The following is a 16803-nucleotide window of genomic DNA, read 5'->3' on the forward strand; positions in this document are numbered from 1 at the left end:
TTTTTTGATTTATCATGTAGTTTTTATAATCAGAGAGATCCTCCTGGATTCTAGATAACTGCTCCTTTGTGTCAGCAAGTGTGGTATCCCTCTTAATACTCTCTTCCAATTCCAAGATCTCTTTTAAGAGGTCCTCACATAGTCTCTTAGCCGTATTGATAATTAAAATCAACCAGTCACGGGTGCACTTATTTGCGATGTAACTCCAATCAATCCGGAACTGGTTGTCCTCAAGAAAAATACGTGGTTCAATTCGTACAAGAAGGCTCGCAGGGGCAGCCCCTGCTCTTAAATACTCTGTCATCAGTCCCCTGTGAAGGGCTATTCTGATTTGCTTCTTTTTAAGTGTGCTCAACTTCTCCCATTCTTCCCTTGCAGTGGTGGAATTCGCAAGGGGTGTGTCTGGGAACAGCGGTTTTCGTAGAACATAGCCTTGGGACACGAAGTTGAGATTGGCTTGAATACACCTAGCTACCATGCTTGAGTAACAAAGGGGATGTCAAAACGTGAAACGCTCCCCGTGTCATTGACTTTCTGATACATTCTTTGATACGTTTGTTATGTGGTTGGTTTCTGATTTGAATTAATTTCTCCACAGAATGCCCAAAGTACAAGAGGGCTTGTGAAATACAGGATCACTGAAAAATTCACAGTGCCTGTTTGACACGGTGTCGAGCTGGTATGAAAAACCTTGGCTGACAACGGGTAATGATAACCTATGTGGTTGTTGTTCTTATATATGTGTGAATGGTTGAATATAGCGGCCGTGAGGTATTCTGTTTTGGCGCTCAGTGCATGATGGCAAGAACCCTTTTCTTTTGTTTTTTGCAGTCACAAATAGTTCATTGCAAGTGTGCTGATAAGGTGAATGAAGTCCTGTTGCCCTGAAGAAATTGCCATAAGAGTAAGGCAATGAAACATGTCGGCTTAATGGCTTTCTGTCTGTTAAAATACAGCACTTTTTATCTTTGAATTGACCCATGAGCTAAGAATAAAATGATGGTGGCCATGGCTCTTTATCAATTTTAATTCGGGACTATGGTGTGTGATGTTCACATATTTTGACCTTTTTGATTATTATTTTTTTCTGGTATATTTGCCCAGTGTTTTTTGCCCAAGGTAGTAACCTATGATGAGAAACGTGGCAGGACTGGTGATGATCTAACCAGTGTCAGCCCGCTATGGTGTTGCGCACGTGAGGTTCTACCTTGTTTGTTTTTCACTGATATTCACGGTGTGGGTTGTGTATCCCTGTGATTATCCTGGTTTTTCACATTTTTTGAACAGAGTGACTGCTACATTGGTTCAGGGTTCTTGCAGATTTTATATCAGTACAGACTCTGGTGAATTAGGAACCCACCTCACAAGTCTATATGGTGGGGAGTGGGTTAGAAGAAGTTAATTTGATACTTCTCAATTCCTTCTTTACACAGTGTACAAATAATTTTCTGTACTAAGTAGATTGGGTCTTTTTGCTGGAAACCTAAGGAGGGACTAACAAGCTTATTTAGGAATCAGAAGGCAGCATTTACAAAGGAAAATTACACAAGCCAATGACAAATCTGGTTGGAGAGTGGGAGTGGCTTCAAGTACATACTCCAATACAGCATGCCTCGCAGTAGCGCATTATCTGCCCAGGGTCGACCTAAAAATTAAAAAACGGACAACGTGCCTTTATGGCAGCCATGACCCCCTAGCCTCCCATCATGCCTCAGCAGTGACAGTTAGGTCAGTTGTTCTTTGTGGAGATCCGAAGATCAGAGCACAAGAGATGATTTATTGATGATCATTTGTCCGGGGAGTTGGATGGGTTGCTTATGACTTTGAGGAGGATACCTGAACTAGGGTTACAGGTAAGTAACTATTCCTTCTCTTCCAGGGGATCCTCATCAATAGTCATAAGCACTGAATCGAATAGCAAGCCCATCCTCTACCTCTGTGGACAAATGATCAAAAATCAAGAGCTGCTGGTCTCAGTATTGGAATACGTTTCTCAAAGAGGCCTGGCCTACTTGAGTGTCCGCTCTCCTATCTGAATTGAGACAATAGTGTCTCATGAATGTATGTACTGACCTCCAAGTGGCTGCTTTGCAGATCTCAGAGATGGGGACATTATGCACCAGGGTCACAGTAGCTGTCTTTCCTCTTGCGGAGTGAGCCTTGGGTGTAGCCACAAGAGGTTTGTTGGATAACTGGTAGGTCAGTTTGATACATGACACTATCCACCTGGAGATGGAACGTTTTGGGGCTGGAAAACCTGTTCTAATGGAACCGTAATGAACAAATAAATCATCAGATTTCCTAATGGCCTTACACTTGTCCAGGTAAAATTTTAATACTCTTTTTAGGTCTAAAGAATGGCGAGACCTTTCAGCTGGTGTGGTGGGATTAGGAAAAAAAGTGGGTAGCGAAATGGTCTGATTAATGTGAAAGTCAAACACCACCATAGGCAGAAAAGCAGGGTGGGTTCTTATTGTTGTCTACCTTGTTATGAAAAAGTGTGTATGACTCTTTAGAGCAGAGACCTTGCATCTCGCTCATCCTACGAGCTGAAGTGATCGCTACTAAAAAGGCAGCCTTCCGTGTGAGATGTTGCAGGGTCGCTCATTGAATCGGCTCAAAGGGAGGATCCACAAGCTTGCAGAGGACCAAATTAAGCTCCCAGGGAGGAGAAGTGGAGCCAAATGGAGGAAAGACTTTGTTAAACCCTTGCAAAAAATCCTTAACCAAGGGAAGCTGGAAGCATGATGGTTGGGAGGGTGACTTACTATACGCCATAATGGCTGCAAGGTGTACTTTTATGGAAGCACACTGCAAACCTGAATTGGCCAAGTGCAGGAGATATGGTAAGATTATCCTTCCCTTGCCCTTGAATCAGATGGAACCCTTTTTGCACACACCACATATAGAATCTTTTCCATTTAAACGCATAAGATCGACGAGTGGAAGGTCTCTGATTCTTTTAAAATGTTCATGCACTCCTGAGGGAGTCCTAGGTGGCCATACAGAAAGAACTCAGGAGACATGCAGCCAAGTTCAGTGAAGGAAAGTTGGGATGATGGATTCTCCCATTCAGTTTGAAGAGGAGATCTGGCCTGTACAGAAACCTCTTGTGTGGACGTTCTGAGAGGGGTAGTCGGTCCGGGCACCACCACTGGGCTGATCTCTTACCACATTCATAATGAGTTCCTTCTGGCAGTAAATATATAAGCACGTAAGGATGCGCTAGGGGGTTCGGGGCACCCTGGAGGGGCGCCCCTCTCGGTGCGTGCGGTCAAGGATAAGGTCTTTCTCCGCAAACTCTGTGACAATGTTGTGGAAGACTCAGAGTACATATTCATCCAAACGGGCCGCATCTGCCTACAGTGGTAATCCTTTGATTGTAATATTAGATCTGCGGGACCTGTTCTCTAAGTCCTCCAAGTAGTAGTTGAGATCTGTATTACGGTTTCTAAGTTCAAGAATCTCATTGCGGCATGCTTCCCTCTCCTCTTCCCTAGCATCGCTACCCTGTTCCACCGTATCCACCCGCTGCCCCAGATCATCTATCTTGCATCGAAGTTCCTTTAGACATCTCCATCTCAAGGGTCGCTAAGTCCTCACTCAGGATACAGAAAAGGGATTTCATAAAGCTGTGTGTGACCGGGGCTTCCTCACCCATGTCCTGCCCTTTAGATGGTTCGGCAGGGAACCGAGTGGGGGAGTCTGGATTAGGCCTGGGTGGTAAACTCCAATCAGTTCGCAGTGTTTTCTGCACTTTGTGCTCTGACAAGCTCGCGAAGTGCAGAGAACACCACGCTGCAGAGTGGAGTTGTTCTCCCGCTCGCCAACGGTAAATTGGCGAGCGCGAGCTGCCGCTCAGGTAGAATTTCTATCCGAGTGGCAGGAAGATCAGCGCGAAACTGCAGTTAGTGCCGCACACCCCCGCTTGGGAAACTCCGCTTCGCAGACATACTCCGCCCAGGCCTAGTCTGGATCTCTAGCTGTCTCAGTCTGCCTGGGGGTTTGGTCAATAATCCTTGATAGAAGGGCCCTTTTTAGGTCTCGCCTACGCAGAGCGCAAGCGCTACTTTAGAGTGACCTCTTGCAATCACTCTGAGCTTTTGTGGAAACTGGTGCATGTTCTGCACTGTTTCCAATCAGCCCTTGTGCATGTACGGTGTTTACCTTGCTGGAGCGAGCAGCGGCGCCATCTGTTTGCAATTATCGCGCTTGCGCTTTGGAAACAGATGGCGCCGCTGCTCGCTCCCGCAAGGTAAACGCTGTACAAAGTCCAGAGTGATCTCACTTGTAATCAGGGCTCACAGGAGCAGAGTTCTCGCCTCTGCATGTGTGTGCGTGGTTCATTGCCCCCCACAAAGACCACAGAGCCATAAAGTATCACAAGGTAAGTACGAGGGCTAAGACATGTCTTTCAATCGTGCCTGGCGCATTTCTCAAGGGCCGTCAGCCGAGCACTCCATAGAGTTTATTCTAGCCCGCCAGTTCGGGTCATTGCCTTCAAGCTGTGTTTAAATCATTAATTTTTTTATTACCCCTCTCTCACTTACCATTCCTTTTCCCACAGCCCCCTTTCCCTTTAACTATCAACATAAGGGCAACTCCCATTAAAATAAACATAATTTTCCTTTCTTTTTTTTACCTCGTGGATACAAACACAAAGACTTTGGGCTGTTATTTTCTCTGAAACACTTTTCATAAAAACATGTTCCCCAGGTGTCAATTCACAGCTGATGCTGATGCCGTTTATACCTTTAGCGGAAGCTGTAGTCTAATTCCTGAGGTCCTACCGGTGGCTGGTTGCACTTCAGACATTATACAGCCGCACGCCAAGGGAGAGAACGCCGCAGCTTGTCCACGATGTCTGTCGCTCTGGTTTTTAGGAACGTCAGGACTGCTCTCTGGGGTCCAATTATCCGTCCGAATGCTGCAGTCCAAGCGCTCGTGCACACTGCACCTCCTGGGACACGTGCGCGAGGCTCTCGACTGAAGGCTGCGGAGAACGAAAGTATCGACTGGGAGCTGGAAGAAGAGGCAGACGAAGTTCCGGACATGTAGGAGGTGGCAACGCATCACAGGCGGTGGTCAAGGGAGTTGTGGGCTGGTGCAGTCATAAGAATCAGGTGGTTCTACGAGGGAAACATATTAATGTGTCCTTTTGTAATGTAATTGGTACTCATGTACAACCCGAGTCGAGTTAGCGCTATATAAAACTGAAAAAAAGAAATCACCCTGTTGTGGCCAGTCAGGCAAGTGGCAAAATGCAAGCAGTAGAAGCTTGCCGCTTTTGGGTAGGGTGGCAGATACAGCTGTAAGGAAGATGGACTGCTCGAGAATGCGTGCCCTTGATTTGAGATCCACACACTACACCTCTAATCACAGGTTAGCGGCCAAGCTTGGGAATGGTTTTGCGTATTTGGCTTGTAGATGCAAGCTGGCTGGCTGTGTTGATATCGAAGAAGACTGAGGCTTGAGTCTCATTCCGTAGTGGTCTTTGGTTGAACTAATAGTCTCAGTTCTGTGTATTTGTTGATTTGTGTATGATACTACATTGTTACAGTAGTGTGCTCTAACACGGTCAGTGGTAGTGATCGACCGCGGAGCGGGTAACATTCATGATTGTCCAGTAATGTCAATAGGTTTCTTGGTCCGATTCCTGGTTTTGGTCGAGTCCTCCGTGGAAATCCTTCTTGAGCTTTAGGAGGAGGCTGTCTTACATCTCAACACTCAGCTCCTTGTGAAAGTCTGATTGGTATAAAGCAAGAAGTAGTTATTGCTATACTTAGCATACAAGTAAGCATTCCTGATTAGAGCGAGAGACTCATTAGGCTAAACACTTATAAGGTCCCAAAGGCGAGACCTATTGGCTATGCCAATGCTTGTTTGTTCTAGTGGTCGTCATCCTGCAAACACTCAATGGCAATGAAGAGCAATGCCTGAGGGAGCGAGCATAATGCAGGCCCGCAGACGAATCGCCTCAATGACCCAATGCGGTTAGTGCAGTTGGGCCCAGCAGAGCACACTGCCCAAATTCCCCGAGTCACCAGTAAGGGCAGGCCAGCAAGACCTCGTCCCAGCAGTCCACCCCAGGGGCCCCGGCTGCAAGCACATGGCAAAAGTCCCAATCTATGCCACCGTGGGCCACTTGGGTCCTAAAGACGAACACTGGAGGGCCTCGGCAGGCAGTAACAGAGCACGGCCAATAAGGCCGGTCTACAGAACGACACCAGTCCTCTCGGGCCATCCGCCTCAGACAGAAGTAGGCTGTGGGCCGCCATCTCCACTCTCCCTGCTCACCCCAGCTGGCCGCACAGCGTCAGGGTACCTGGCTAGTAGCCGCGCTCCCCTCACAGTCCAGCTGGGGCCTCTCTGGGGGATGCCCGCTCCATCTGCCCCAGAAGGCCTTTCCCTCCTGCAGGGCAGGCCTGGCCCTCCCTCGGGCTCCGATGCAGGCCCCACAGCAACGCTGTCTGCTCACCACCGGGGCATCCAGTCTCCTCCGAATCCTCCACTTTCTCGCCGCCTCTGCCCTCGGGGAGGCTGCCAGATACCACTGTTCCATCATGGACTCCGCCGGCTGACCGCTCACTTCTCGGCCGGTGCTCAAGCCGTTCCCCTCTGCCACCTCCTCCACCAGATGCCACTCAGACCTCGTCCACAAGCAGAGCGCTGTATACCGCCGGCAGGGCAAGGACATGGGGGAGGACGGAGCAGGTCACCCCTCCGCGCTGAAGCCCCCGGAGTCTGGACCAACAGCCTACACCGCACCACCCATCATGGCCACCATCATGGCACTGGGAGTGTTGCTCTGCATCAAATCACTGGGATCTGCAATTCGGTCTCCTCACAGCAGGAAGGATCAGCCAATCGTCCCTTCCCCGAGTCACCTCCACGCCACACTGCCGAAACTGGATCGACTGGGCTCCCCAAACCGGTCTGCAACTGAATAGGTGCAGCGGGAGCTCCGCAAGGTTCCTCCTGTACGGGTGTCATCTTGGACACACCCCGCCCATATTACACCTAGACTTTAATGTGACATTGCTGCAAAGAAATACATTAACCTTGATGAAGTCCTCTCGGATGGCGTAACGCGTTGCCTGGGCTGTTTCTTTGATGTATTGAAGAATAATAAGGAGAATTGTTTTGAGACTTCATACCATGGCTCCCGTGTTATTTTGATATTGGGGAAGAGTACATTGATATTGACACCATTGAACTATGTTAACTTCATGAAAGAAGGAGAGAACAAACAAAGAGAACAAACTACAATACAATTGTTGGACTCTTGGACTATATATATACATAACAAATTCTCAAAGAATTGTGTGAACTGTTTCACAGCTGGACACTGGTAACAGGACTCTCGGGTCACCTGTGACTTGGACACCGAGACTCTTAAAGAGTCTAAAAAACACGTCTATTGAATGGGACCCATGTTATCTGGGTGGTGGAATTTTGTGAAGAAAGGGTGTTTTGATTTGGTGACTGGCGAGTTATAAGCTGGAGGTTCAGCTCACTGAGTTGCCCAGTCTTGCTCCATGGAGCCGAGCCATTCAAATCGTGGGCTTGTTGGAGGCATATGACCGCTCAGCACCTCTGACACACTGACTATTTGTAAACACTCTATGGAAAGACCCAACAAGTCCTGAAGTTGCCTTAAATCACTAAGAAAGTAGGTCGCTAGGATGGCATCAGCCATAAGACCAGTCTTATAGAAAGTCTAGCACCTTACCTAATGTAATTGCTTGTGTATCATATTTTTAACTGGTTGCCGTAATTAACTGTTAACAAAATTTCTATTATTTTTTTAAGATATTGCTCTGTGACTGGAAATTAAGTTTATTTATTTGCTGAGTGACTATTTATCTATGCTTCAAACAACAACAAACTTCTACAGGAAACCTTGACTGTATACTTTCACTAGCTGAGGAGAGTCAAGTGAGTAAAGGGAGTAACCTGAATACTCAATCGAATATAATAGTATTGCTGGACTTAAAACCTCAGAAGTCAACAACATTATCCACAGAGAATTGTTTTCAGTAACCACTGGTCCAGGACCCTCAGAAAAGTTCTCAAGGTTAATATGCAAAGAACATGTTTCAGAGTAAAACAATAAATAATAATTGCATATGTCTAAATAGTTTCTAATTTGTATTCCTTTTTCCTTAGAATACGTACACTTGCAAACAATACAATTAGCCCATCAACCTTTCATACCTGCAGCGGTATCCAAAGCATGCTGTCACTGTAAGATTGCAGGTCCTGCAGGACACTGTCACGTACTCGTAGATCCCTAAAACACAAGCAGGTAATATGTTGGGTTCAATGATGTTGCTTCACATTGCTCGAAAGGCCATTCTCTGATTAGTAGTTCCTGTTCTGTCATGATTGGGAGAGACTGATGTCCAGATTTGTCAAAGGATTGTATTGCACTGTTCTTGCATCACGCAAGGTGACAAAAGGGCAACGCAATCCTTAAGTCAGATATACCGAGCCACACACAGTCACCTTGAATGGCCTGGTAAATATGGAGTAAAGCAAGGCAGCACAAGTCGCAGTCTTGCTTAACTCTGTGAAGCGAAGACATTACATGGGTGAAGCGTGGGTGTTCCCACACATCCACCCATGCTTATTGAGGCATGCCATGATTTAACAAGGAACGTAAACCTGGGAATGCGTCATAGTTGTATGCCTTCCCGATAAAGTCGCAACAAGGAGAAATATTCTTATTTCTACTCATTTCCTCTTTCTAAGTGTGCTGCATTTTGAAGCACACCTGGAAAAAGGAAAAAAAATCCTCTAAGAATTGTTTTTGTGCAGGAAGGTGTCCTTTTCTGCACAAAAACAATACTGCCTGCAACGCAGGCACCCCTGCTCCATGGTGCAAGGATGTCTGCAGTGAGCTAGGCAGCACACAGTGCACCAGTGCAGTGAGAGAGCAGGAATGCACCATAGGAGTTGTCCACGTTTTGAGTGTTTCACCAGAATTTTCCAGCATGGGAAACTTGACTGATGGCCATAACGAATGTACTGTCCCCTCCATGCGAAGAATTCTAGATAACTTTTATTCAAATGATCTAAATGGTGGAATGGCCAACATCCTGTGGTGGGCAAATAACTTCACCTCCCTTTGCCTCAAAAAACGATCTGACCTTGCATAATGTCACCTGGTGCTCCTGTAAAGAGCTCTAATGCTCTTAGGCCAAGCATGTGCTATACACAGATGCAAAAAAAACACAAAAAATAATTCTCTCTGCCCTTTTGACATTTGACAGGAAAAGAGTTTCAGCTATATTTTCAATTGACATATTTTGCATACAAGAACATTTGTCAGCTGTCATTAACTGAAATATTGTTCTAACATGAATGACTGTCAATAAGTCTTTTTCAGTATATCACAGAATACTGATCAGATTGAAATTGGAATAATTCCCTCATCATTCGTTTTTCAGTAGCATCTGATTGCCTCCAAGCACACCAGTGTAGAAATTAAAACCTCAATGTGTTTCATACGCAGGAACTTGGCGTTATCAAGTGTAACTGCTCTTTAGAACAACCCATTGCGTTCACTGAAGCTCCCTTTTCCCAGAGTTAACCACCTTAGCTTTCTGATTGTATCTTTCGGTTCCTGTTGTTTCCTAATTCACTCTTGTGATAGTATTGGATTGGATTGAAACGTTTATGTAGTGCTTACTACCCCTATTTGGGATGCTTGCCTACATGGATAGCATGCTACATCTTGTTGGATGTGTGGTTGGAAGGATGTTGTCTTTGTTTTGATCGTATGTGGGAAGTGTTACCATGTTGTGCTTGAAGACCACCATTGAGGCACCATTCTCATATTTTGGGATGCAACGCTTAGCAGAGTGATGGATGAAGAAGTGTGAGAGAGAGCTGTAGTTAGTGGGTTTTTTATGCATGTCTGCGCATATCTTGGCAGAGTTTTGAAGCATGTTTTCCCATCTGCAGGGGACCTGGCCAGGTAGTTCAGCTTGGACTCTTGGTATTAAAAGGGGACCAAGGGTTATTTGCCAATGGCCGGTCTATGCCTCGACTCACATACTGGGCGAAAAAAAGATAGACTGGCATGCGCCCTTAGTGATTGCCAGTTATATATGTTTGTAATACATAGGATGTGTCAAGTAATTTGCATTAACTGTCTTCAACTGGTGCTTGTTTGTTAAATTTTCCAAACTTCAAATCCATTTTAAAAAGTATACTAGAGACAAATGCATACTTACCGCACTGCTTTTCACAATCAATTCTGGCTAGAGAAAAAAAAGAAGAAAAACAGAAGATCGGTGTTTGCGATGTTCAGGAATTTGCACACTTGACAACAATAAGTCACTTCATGCACTGATACAGTGTTAAGGCGAGACCATACCTACTGACAGATCTAAAGATGTGGGATGGCTGAGGCCAGCCCACCACAAAGCACCAATGCTTCGTCAAGTGAGATACTGGTGTTTAGGGCACAGTCACTCGATTCCCTTTATCTTTTCCCGTCCTTTCCTCCCCCCTGTTTTCTCTTTTCTCCAACAATGATGATGCTGTGAAAGCACACACTCTGGGTCTGACTACAAATTGCAGAAGTGCTGAAACAACTGGATCAAAAAACAATTGCAGGTGGTAACTGGACTCCTGCCCAGGGCAATTAAGAGTTTTTGTCTCCAGAATGGAGATAACTATTTAGAGCCAGTCTTTTTCTGCACGGTTAACCCCAATTACGGACACAATTCAGCTGTTATTTACCACCTGTTCTGAGCAGACAATAATTGGGAGTGAGTGGGGCAAATGTGTGTCAGTGGATGGGAGTGTTGAGGACATATGGGCCAAAGTTACATGCACCCGGCCCGGTGTGGGTGAGGATACAGCTCTGTACCCCGACACCCACTCAATTTTACCTGGTTTGTTTCAATCTGGCAAAATTGGACTTGCTGCTGCCTCACTCGCTAATCCTGGGGGTTGAAATATTGGAGCACCTGTGATCAGCTGAGCACTAGCCTCCCCGGGTGACAGCTCCATCTGACTTGTAAATAGGGCCTTTATGACTCCCCCACCAGAACAGTCAACAAACATACCTGTTTTCTGGGTTCTTCCAGGTAGCTCCCCTCACCCTTGTGGAAGCTCACTCACAAAACCAATCAGTCTTGAGGGCAAGTTTAGAAAACTTGAAACCTCGCACTTGTTGTTACCTCCGTTTTCACAGCCAATATGTAATGAGTCACTCTGTGTAAAAACATAGCCCTATATAGAGTAATGTGGCATCTACTCCAATAATCTCACGGTCCCAGTTCGGGAATGATATCATGGAGTCCTGCTTACTTTGGCCCATCCCATGTCACCGTTGTTAATGCCTGCGGCACTACCGCCAAAATAGGGACAAAGGAGAATCACACACATCACCGGGTATGCCATGAACACCATCAGCTGGCTCCATGACACCCATCCATCCGCTTGATGGCTTCCCATACTGTGCAAATGCAAACTCTGAGCCTTCTGTTCGGGACCTCACTAATTCATGGCCACCATCATGGACTTAATTACATGTCAGATTGGGCAAGTGGATCAGTCCATATTGATTCAGTAACAGGTTTTTACATATCTAAATCATCTGTGTGGGATGCTTCAGTTCCCTGACCAAGGGACCTGATCTGTATCTCCTCCGCGCCCTATCGTGACCACAATAATCGAGCCGGCAGACAGAGTTCAGATGAGAGTGGCCATCTTCAAGTGCGGGTTTCAATTAGCGTTAAAGAGGTTTGGGTCAGAATTAGCTGCCTTGTATTATATTTCTCATTTTTCTTGTCTAGATAAGCGGAGTACGGTGTAAGGAAGATATTTGGGTTTCTCTTGACTGGATGGACAAAGGAGAACTTAAGAAAGGTATGTATACGGGGTTCAAGAATGCTGAATATTAGAGACTTCCGCTGTAGATTCAGCGGTCAGAAGGATCAGATTCCGGTGTCACCTTCACTTTCCTTTCTGGAGTGACTTACCCAGATGTTTGGACTGAATCTCCATTGGATGATTTTCCTTCCTAGTACTTTTTTGGGGGCTCTCTATGACATATTTTCCTCTGACAAGCCTCCATCAACTGCTTCTCGTTGCATCTATTGTCGTGATTCTATGAGGCCTAACTGCCTTTGGCCTTTTGTGTAAATGTTTTCTGTGAATGTACATTTCTTCCTTTGGTGATAGGGGAGTAAAGTAAAGTAGAGTGACGCAGAGTAGAGTGGTGTGCCGTAAAGTGGCATAGTGTGGGGTAGAGTGAAGTGCCATAGAGTAGATTGTTATAGAGCAGACAGGAGTGGTGTAGAATACAGTGGCATAGAGTGGGGGTCGAATAGAGTAGAGTGGCATACAGTAAAGTGTAGTAGCTTGGAGTGTAGTGATGTGGAGAAGCATTGTGTGGAATGAGTGGCATAGAGTGGAGTGGTGTAGAATTGCGTTTAGTAGAGTGGAGTGCAGAAGCATGGGGTGGCATGGAGTGGCATGGAGTGGCATAGAGGGACGTGGCATAGAGTGTCATTGTGTGGAGTGGCCAGGACTGGAGTGACATGCAGTGGAGTGACATGAAGTGGAGTGCCACAGAGTGGAGTGCCGTTGAGTGGCATAAAATGGCATTGAGTGGAGTGGAGTAGAGTGGCATGGAGTGTCGTAGAGTTGTGTACAATGAAGTGGCGTAGAGTGGCATTGTGGGAAGTAAAGTGTTGTAGAGTAGAGTGGCGTAGTATGGAATGGAGTGGCGCAAAGTGGAGTGGCGTTGTGTGGCATCGAATAGAATGACATAGCTTAGAGAAGAGGGGAGTGGCATAGAGTGGCATAGAGTAGAGTGGCGTAGAGTGGAGTGGCATAGAGTGGAGTGATGTAGGGTGCCGTTGAGTGACATTGTGTGGAGCAGAGTGGTGTTGCACAGAGTACAGTGGCGTAGAGTACAATAGTGTGGAAAAGAGTGGCTTAGAGCAGAGTGGCATAGAGTACCGTTGAGTGGCACTGTGTGGAGTGGCGTAGTGTAGAGAGCCATTGTTTAGAGTGGCTTAGTATAGAAAGCTGTTGAGTGGGGTAGAGTAAAGAGGCATAGAACAGTGTTAAATGGCTTAGAGTAGAATGACTTGGCGGAGAGTAGAGTGACAGAGTGCCATTGAGTGGCACTGAGTGGAGTGGTGTAGAAGTGGTGTTGCGTAGAGTGGTGTGGCGTGGAGTAGTATTGCATGAAGTGGCATAGAGTAGAGTGGTGTGGAGTAAAGGGACACTGAGTGGAGTGTCATAGAGTGGTGTTGTGCAGAGTAGAGTGGCATAGAAAAGAATGGCGTGAAGTGGCATAGATTATAGTGGCATAGAGCAGTGTTAAGTGGCATAGAGTGGAGTGGCGTAGAGTAGGGTGGCATCAAGTGGCATTGTGTGGCATGAAGTGGCGCTGAGTAGAGTGGCGTGGAGTAAATCGGTGTGGAGTGGAGTAGAATAGAGGGGCATACAGAGATGCTGAGTGGCATTGTGTTGAGTTGCGTAGAGTGGCGTAGAGTAGTGTGGAGTGACTTAGAGTTGAGTGGAGTAGCATAGAGTAGTACAGTTGTGGGTGTAAGTAACTTAAGCGTGAATAGAGACGGCAGATTGGATGAAGGCACCATAAATTAAAAAAGGTATGTATACTTGTGTTAAAAGTAGGAAAGCACATTGCACGTCCAGGAATAATACTGAAACACTCATAAAATACAAAATAAAATAGTGCACTGCAAAAAGACGAGGAAGAACAAAGTTGGGGAAGAACACATGTACTTGGTCCAGGCTTTAGGGAGTAGCTAACACAAGCAAGGAAGGAAAGCCTATGGAAGCTAAGCAATCAAAAGATTGCAAATGAGAGTGGCACCAAAAACAACCAATGGTATGTTGTGGGCGGGTGATAAGCCCACTGAATTGTAAACAGTTTGTCTTGCAGAACAACGTATGCGCTGTGTAGGCAAGAACTAAAAAGAGGGGCATGAGTTATTCAGAGACCTCAGCATTCAGCATCAGCAAGTTTGGGTTCCTAAGAAACATTTGCACTCTCCTACAATTCGTTTTTTATAAATTAAACACTGCTTTTCCAAACCATACAGCATAACAATAGAGCATAACATGGGACGTAATTGAATTCCTAAAGTAACAATTTTGTCGACTGCTATCCCCTGCAGTCAGGCAAAAGAGTGGAGCTTTCTATGTATGTTAGTCTTGGCAGACATTCGTTTTGAAACACTTTAGAAATGCTACTTTATTTGTAATCGTTTCTGGGGGAACAAATGGTTAGTTGATTTGACATTTCCCACTTTCAATTAGGTTTGTGCTAGAAAGTGTATTAGAACCTCACTTTCGATGATAGCCTTCTGCAGCAAGTCATTCTGGGCGTCTAAAATGGAGCGCAGATGTTTTGGGAACGTACCTGTGGGAAGACAAAAACATCTAGTCAATATTCGCAACAGTACAGACACTGAAAACTAATTGTAATCACGTACACATGCAAGGTTGTGCTAGCAACCTTCTTTCTTGCCTGTAGTGTGGCTGGTTCTTAAGAGGCTTCTTGCCCTGTTTATAGTAGAGGTTCTGCACCATGCCCATATCACAGGCCTCTTGCCGTACTTGCAGCACAACTGGTGCGTTTAGTGGGGAACGCCCAATCATTGACAGTGACCAAATTGCTTAGACCCCAGTGGTGATAATTTAAGGCAGCTAGCTCGCCATGAAGTCAGTAACTGACCTGCAAAAAAGTCAAATTCCCCATATGGTGATGCTGGCACAGATTAAGCAAACATGGGCTGAAAATGCAAAATAGCTCTGAAAATATTTTAGTACCAGCCCCGATAAGGTCTGTGAATGAATGAACGTAGAAAGTGAACTCTACACTCTCCAGTTGTTTCATTATCCATTTTATAGGACCATTTGTTAAATATATAGGCTTTACACAACAGGTTTTTCATGCTGTTCAGCGGATTATTAATTTTGATGGGACTGACCCCTACCAACTTAATAAGCACAATGTGGTTGGGCCAAAGCACCGTTCTGAGCGAATCTTTGCTCAATCCTTGGTAGTATAAACTGCAGGCAATCCCTAGAGACGTTCCCATTAAGTTTGAACAGTACAATCAATTGTAAAATAAGGAACACAACACAATGAAATTGCTAAACGAATTTTGAACAACCAGGAAACATGTAATGAGCAAAACACATCAAAGTCATCAACATTGGAAAAAGGGAACAGATTATATGAATTTTTTAAGTTTTAAGGTAAAAAAGGCCTAGAAAACGTAATGCGCTATTGAAAGACAATAATTTGCGGTTGACCCGGACCGAGGTTTGATGTCAGGATGAAGTGCAATGGAGCACAAGTCAGTTACACCAACTAAGACATTCCAGTCAAAGTTTTTAAGTTCGGACTGAGGGCCGGATTTAGCTTTTTTTTTTTTAATTCAAGTCATTTTTATTGAAATAACAATAACAATACAATAACTCTTCCAATCAAAAAAGTTCAATCAGTCTTTGGAAGACAATTACAAAACAGAAATAAATAGCACCTGACACATGATATAAAGTAGAATAAACATAAAGTAAAGTAAAGTAAACATAAAATAAAGCACCTCCGGCTTGCATCATCAATGAACAGGTACATATATATACACATACTGCACAAAATGTGGGAGAGGCGCACCTGGGTTCAAGAGGATACACCCTGTCGTACGGACAACCAACCTCGTTCAGAAAGACCAAACCACATAATAACATTTCAATATTTCAGGGTGGCTCATAATGAAAGGAGGATACGTCTAATGATTTCCAAAGCTTCCTATTGGAAGGGCTCCAAGTAGAAGCTTGTAGAGCCGGATTATTAGAACCTCTCAGGAAAGACAACCACTCCTGCCAGATTTTGAAGCTCACCTCATTCGCATTCTTCCATTTGCAAAGTACTACTTTACAAGCCATTGTGAGCATTAAGTCCAAGAGCTGACGATCCTGAGCATTTGATATTTGTGGGTCCAGCGCCCCTAAAACAACATATACAAAGTCCTGAACAGGCCTTATCTTGAACACATGATAAATGCAGTTGAATATTTTCCCCCAGTAATCCCCCAGTGAAGGACAATTAAATAGCATGTGTGCAAGATCACCAGAGCCTGCTTGACAATTCCAACACACAGAGGACTCCCTTAATTTACATTTGAAAAGTTTGTCCGGCGTCCAGAACGCCCTGTTGAGCAGCATATATTTCGTTTGGAAGAGGATGGGCGATACCTTGTGATGAAGGGCCAACTTATGTATCGCATCCCAGTCAAAAGTTATACCGGTTCGATTTGGCTCGGCCTCCCAATGTAACTCCACCCTTTTATGATTCCTCGTGGGTAAAGGCAGTAACAGTTTATACACCCTCGAAACGAAGTGGCCAGCATGCACAAGGCGTGGTATATGAGTTATTAACCATGGGGTATAAGGAGAGAAGTTACGCGCAGTCAGCATCATTTTGATTTTCAAAAAATCATAAAATTCCATTGAGGTGAGATCATGCCTTTGTTGCAGGATCGAGAACGGCAGTGGAGCCTTATCATCATATAAGTCCTTCACCAAATTGATGCCCTTCTTGGACCAGGACTCCCAAACTAGCCCACTACTATTATATTTGAGATGGGAATTCCTCCACAAGGACATATACGAAGACCCAGCGAATGTCAACTTTGTTTTATGTGTTTGATCGAGTCTAAGCAAAGCTCGTCTTGTATTTAGCATGATATATTTGGAGTGTGGTAGATGTGTCAGATCCATCGTGAGAAGGGCCTC

The 16803-nt window shown here is 45.2% G+C and overlaps 1 protein-coding gene across 1 annotated transcript in view; it reads right to left on the reverse strand.

Moving 5' to 3' along the window:
• IZUMO4 (IZUMO family member 4) overlaps positions 1-16803 on the reverse strand; it is a 182705-nt gene that overhangs the window by 114205 nt on the left and 51697 nt on the right. The window contains exons 3-5 of the mRNA XM_085636999.1: positions 14348-14419; positions 10242-10268; positions 8218-8293 (exon numbers count right to left, since the gene is read on the reverse strand). Coding sequence (XP_085493125.1) covers positions 8218-8293; positions 10242-10268; positions 14348-14419 — 175 coding nt within the window. The remainder of the gene's footprint in view (positions 1-8217; positions 8294-10241; positions 10269-14347; positions 14420-16803) is intronic.

This window comes from Triturus cristatus, chromosome 12, assembly GCF_964204655.1.
Source record: "Triturus cristatus chromosome 12, aTriCri1.1, whole genome shotgun sequence".
NCBI classification, from domain to species: domain Eukaryota; kingdom Metazoa; phylum Chordata; class Amphibia; order Caudata; family Salamandridae; genus Triturus; species Triturus cristatus.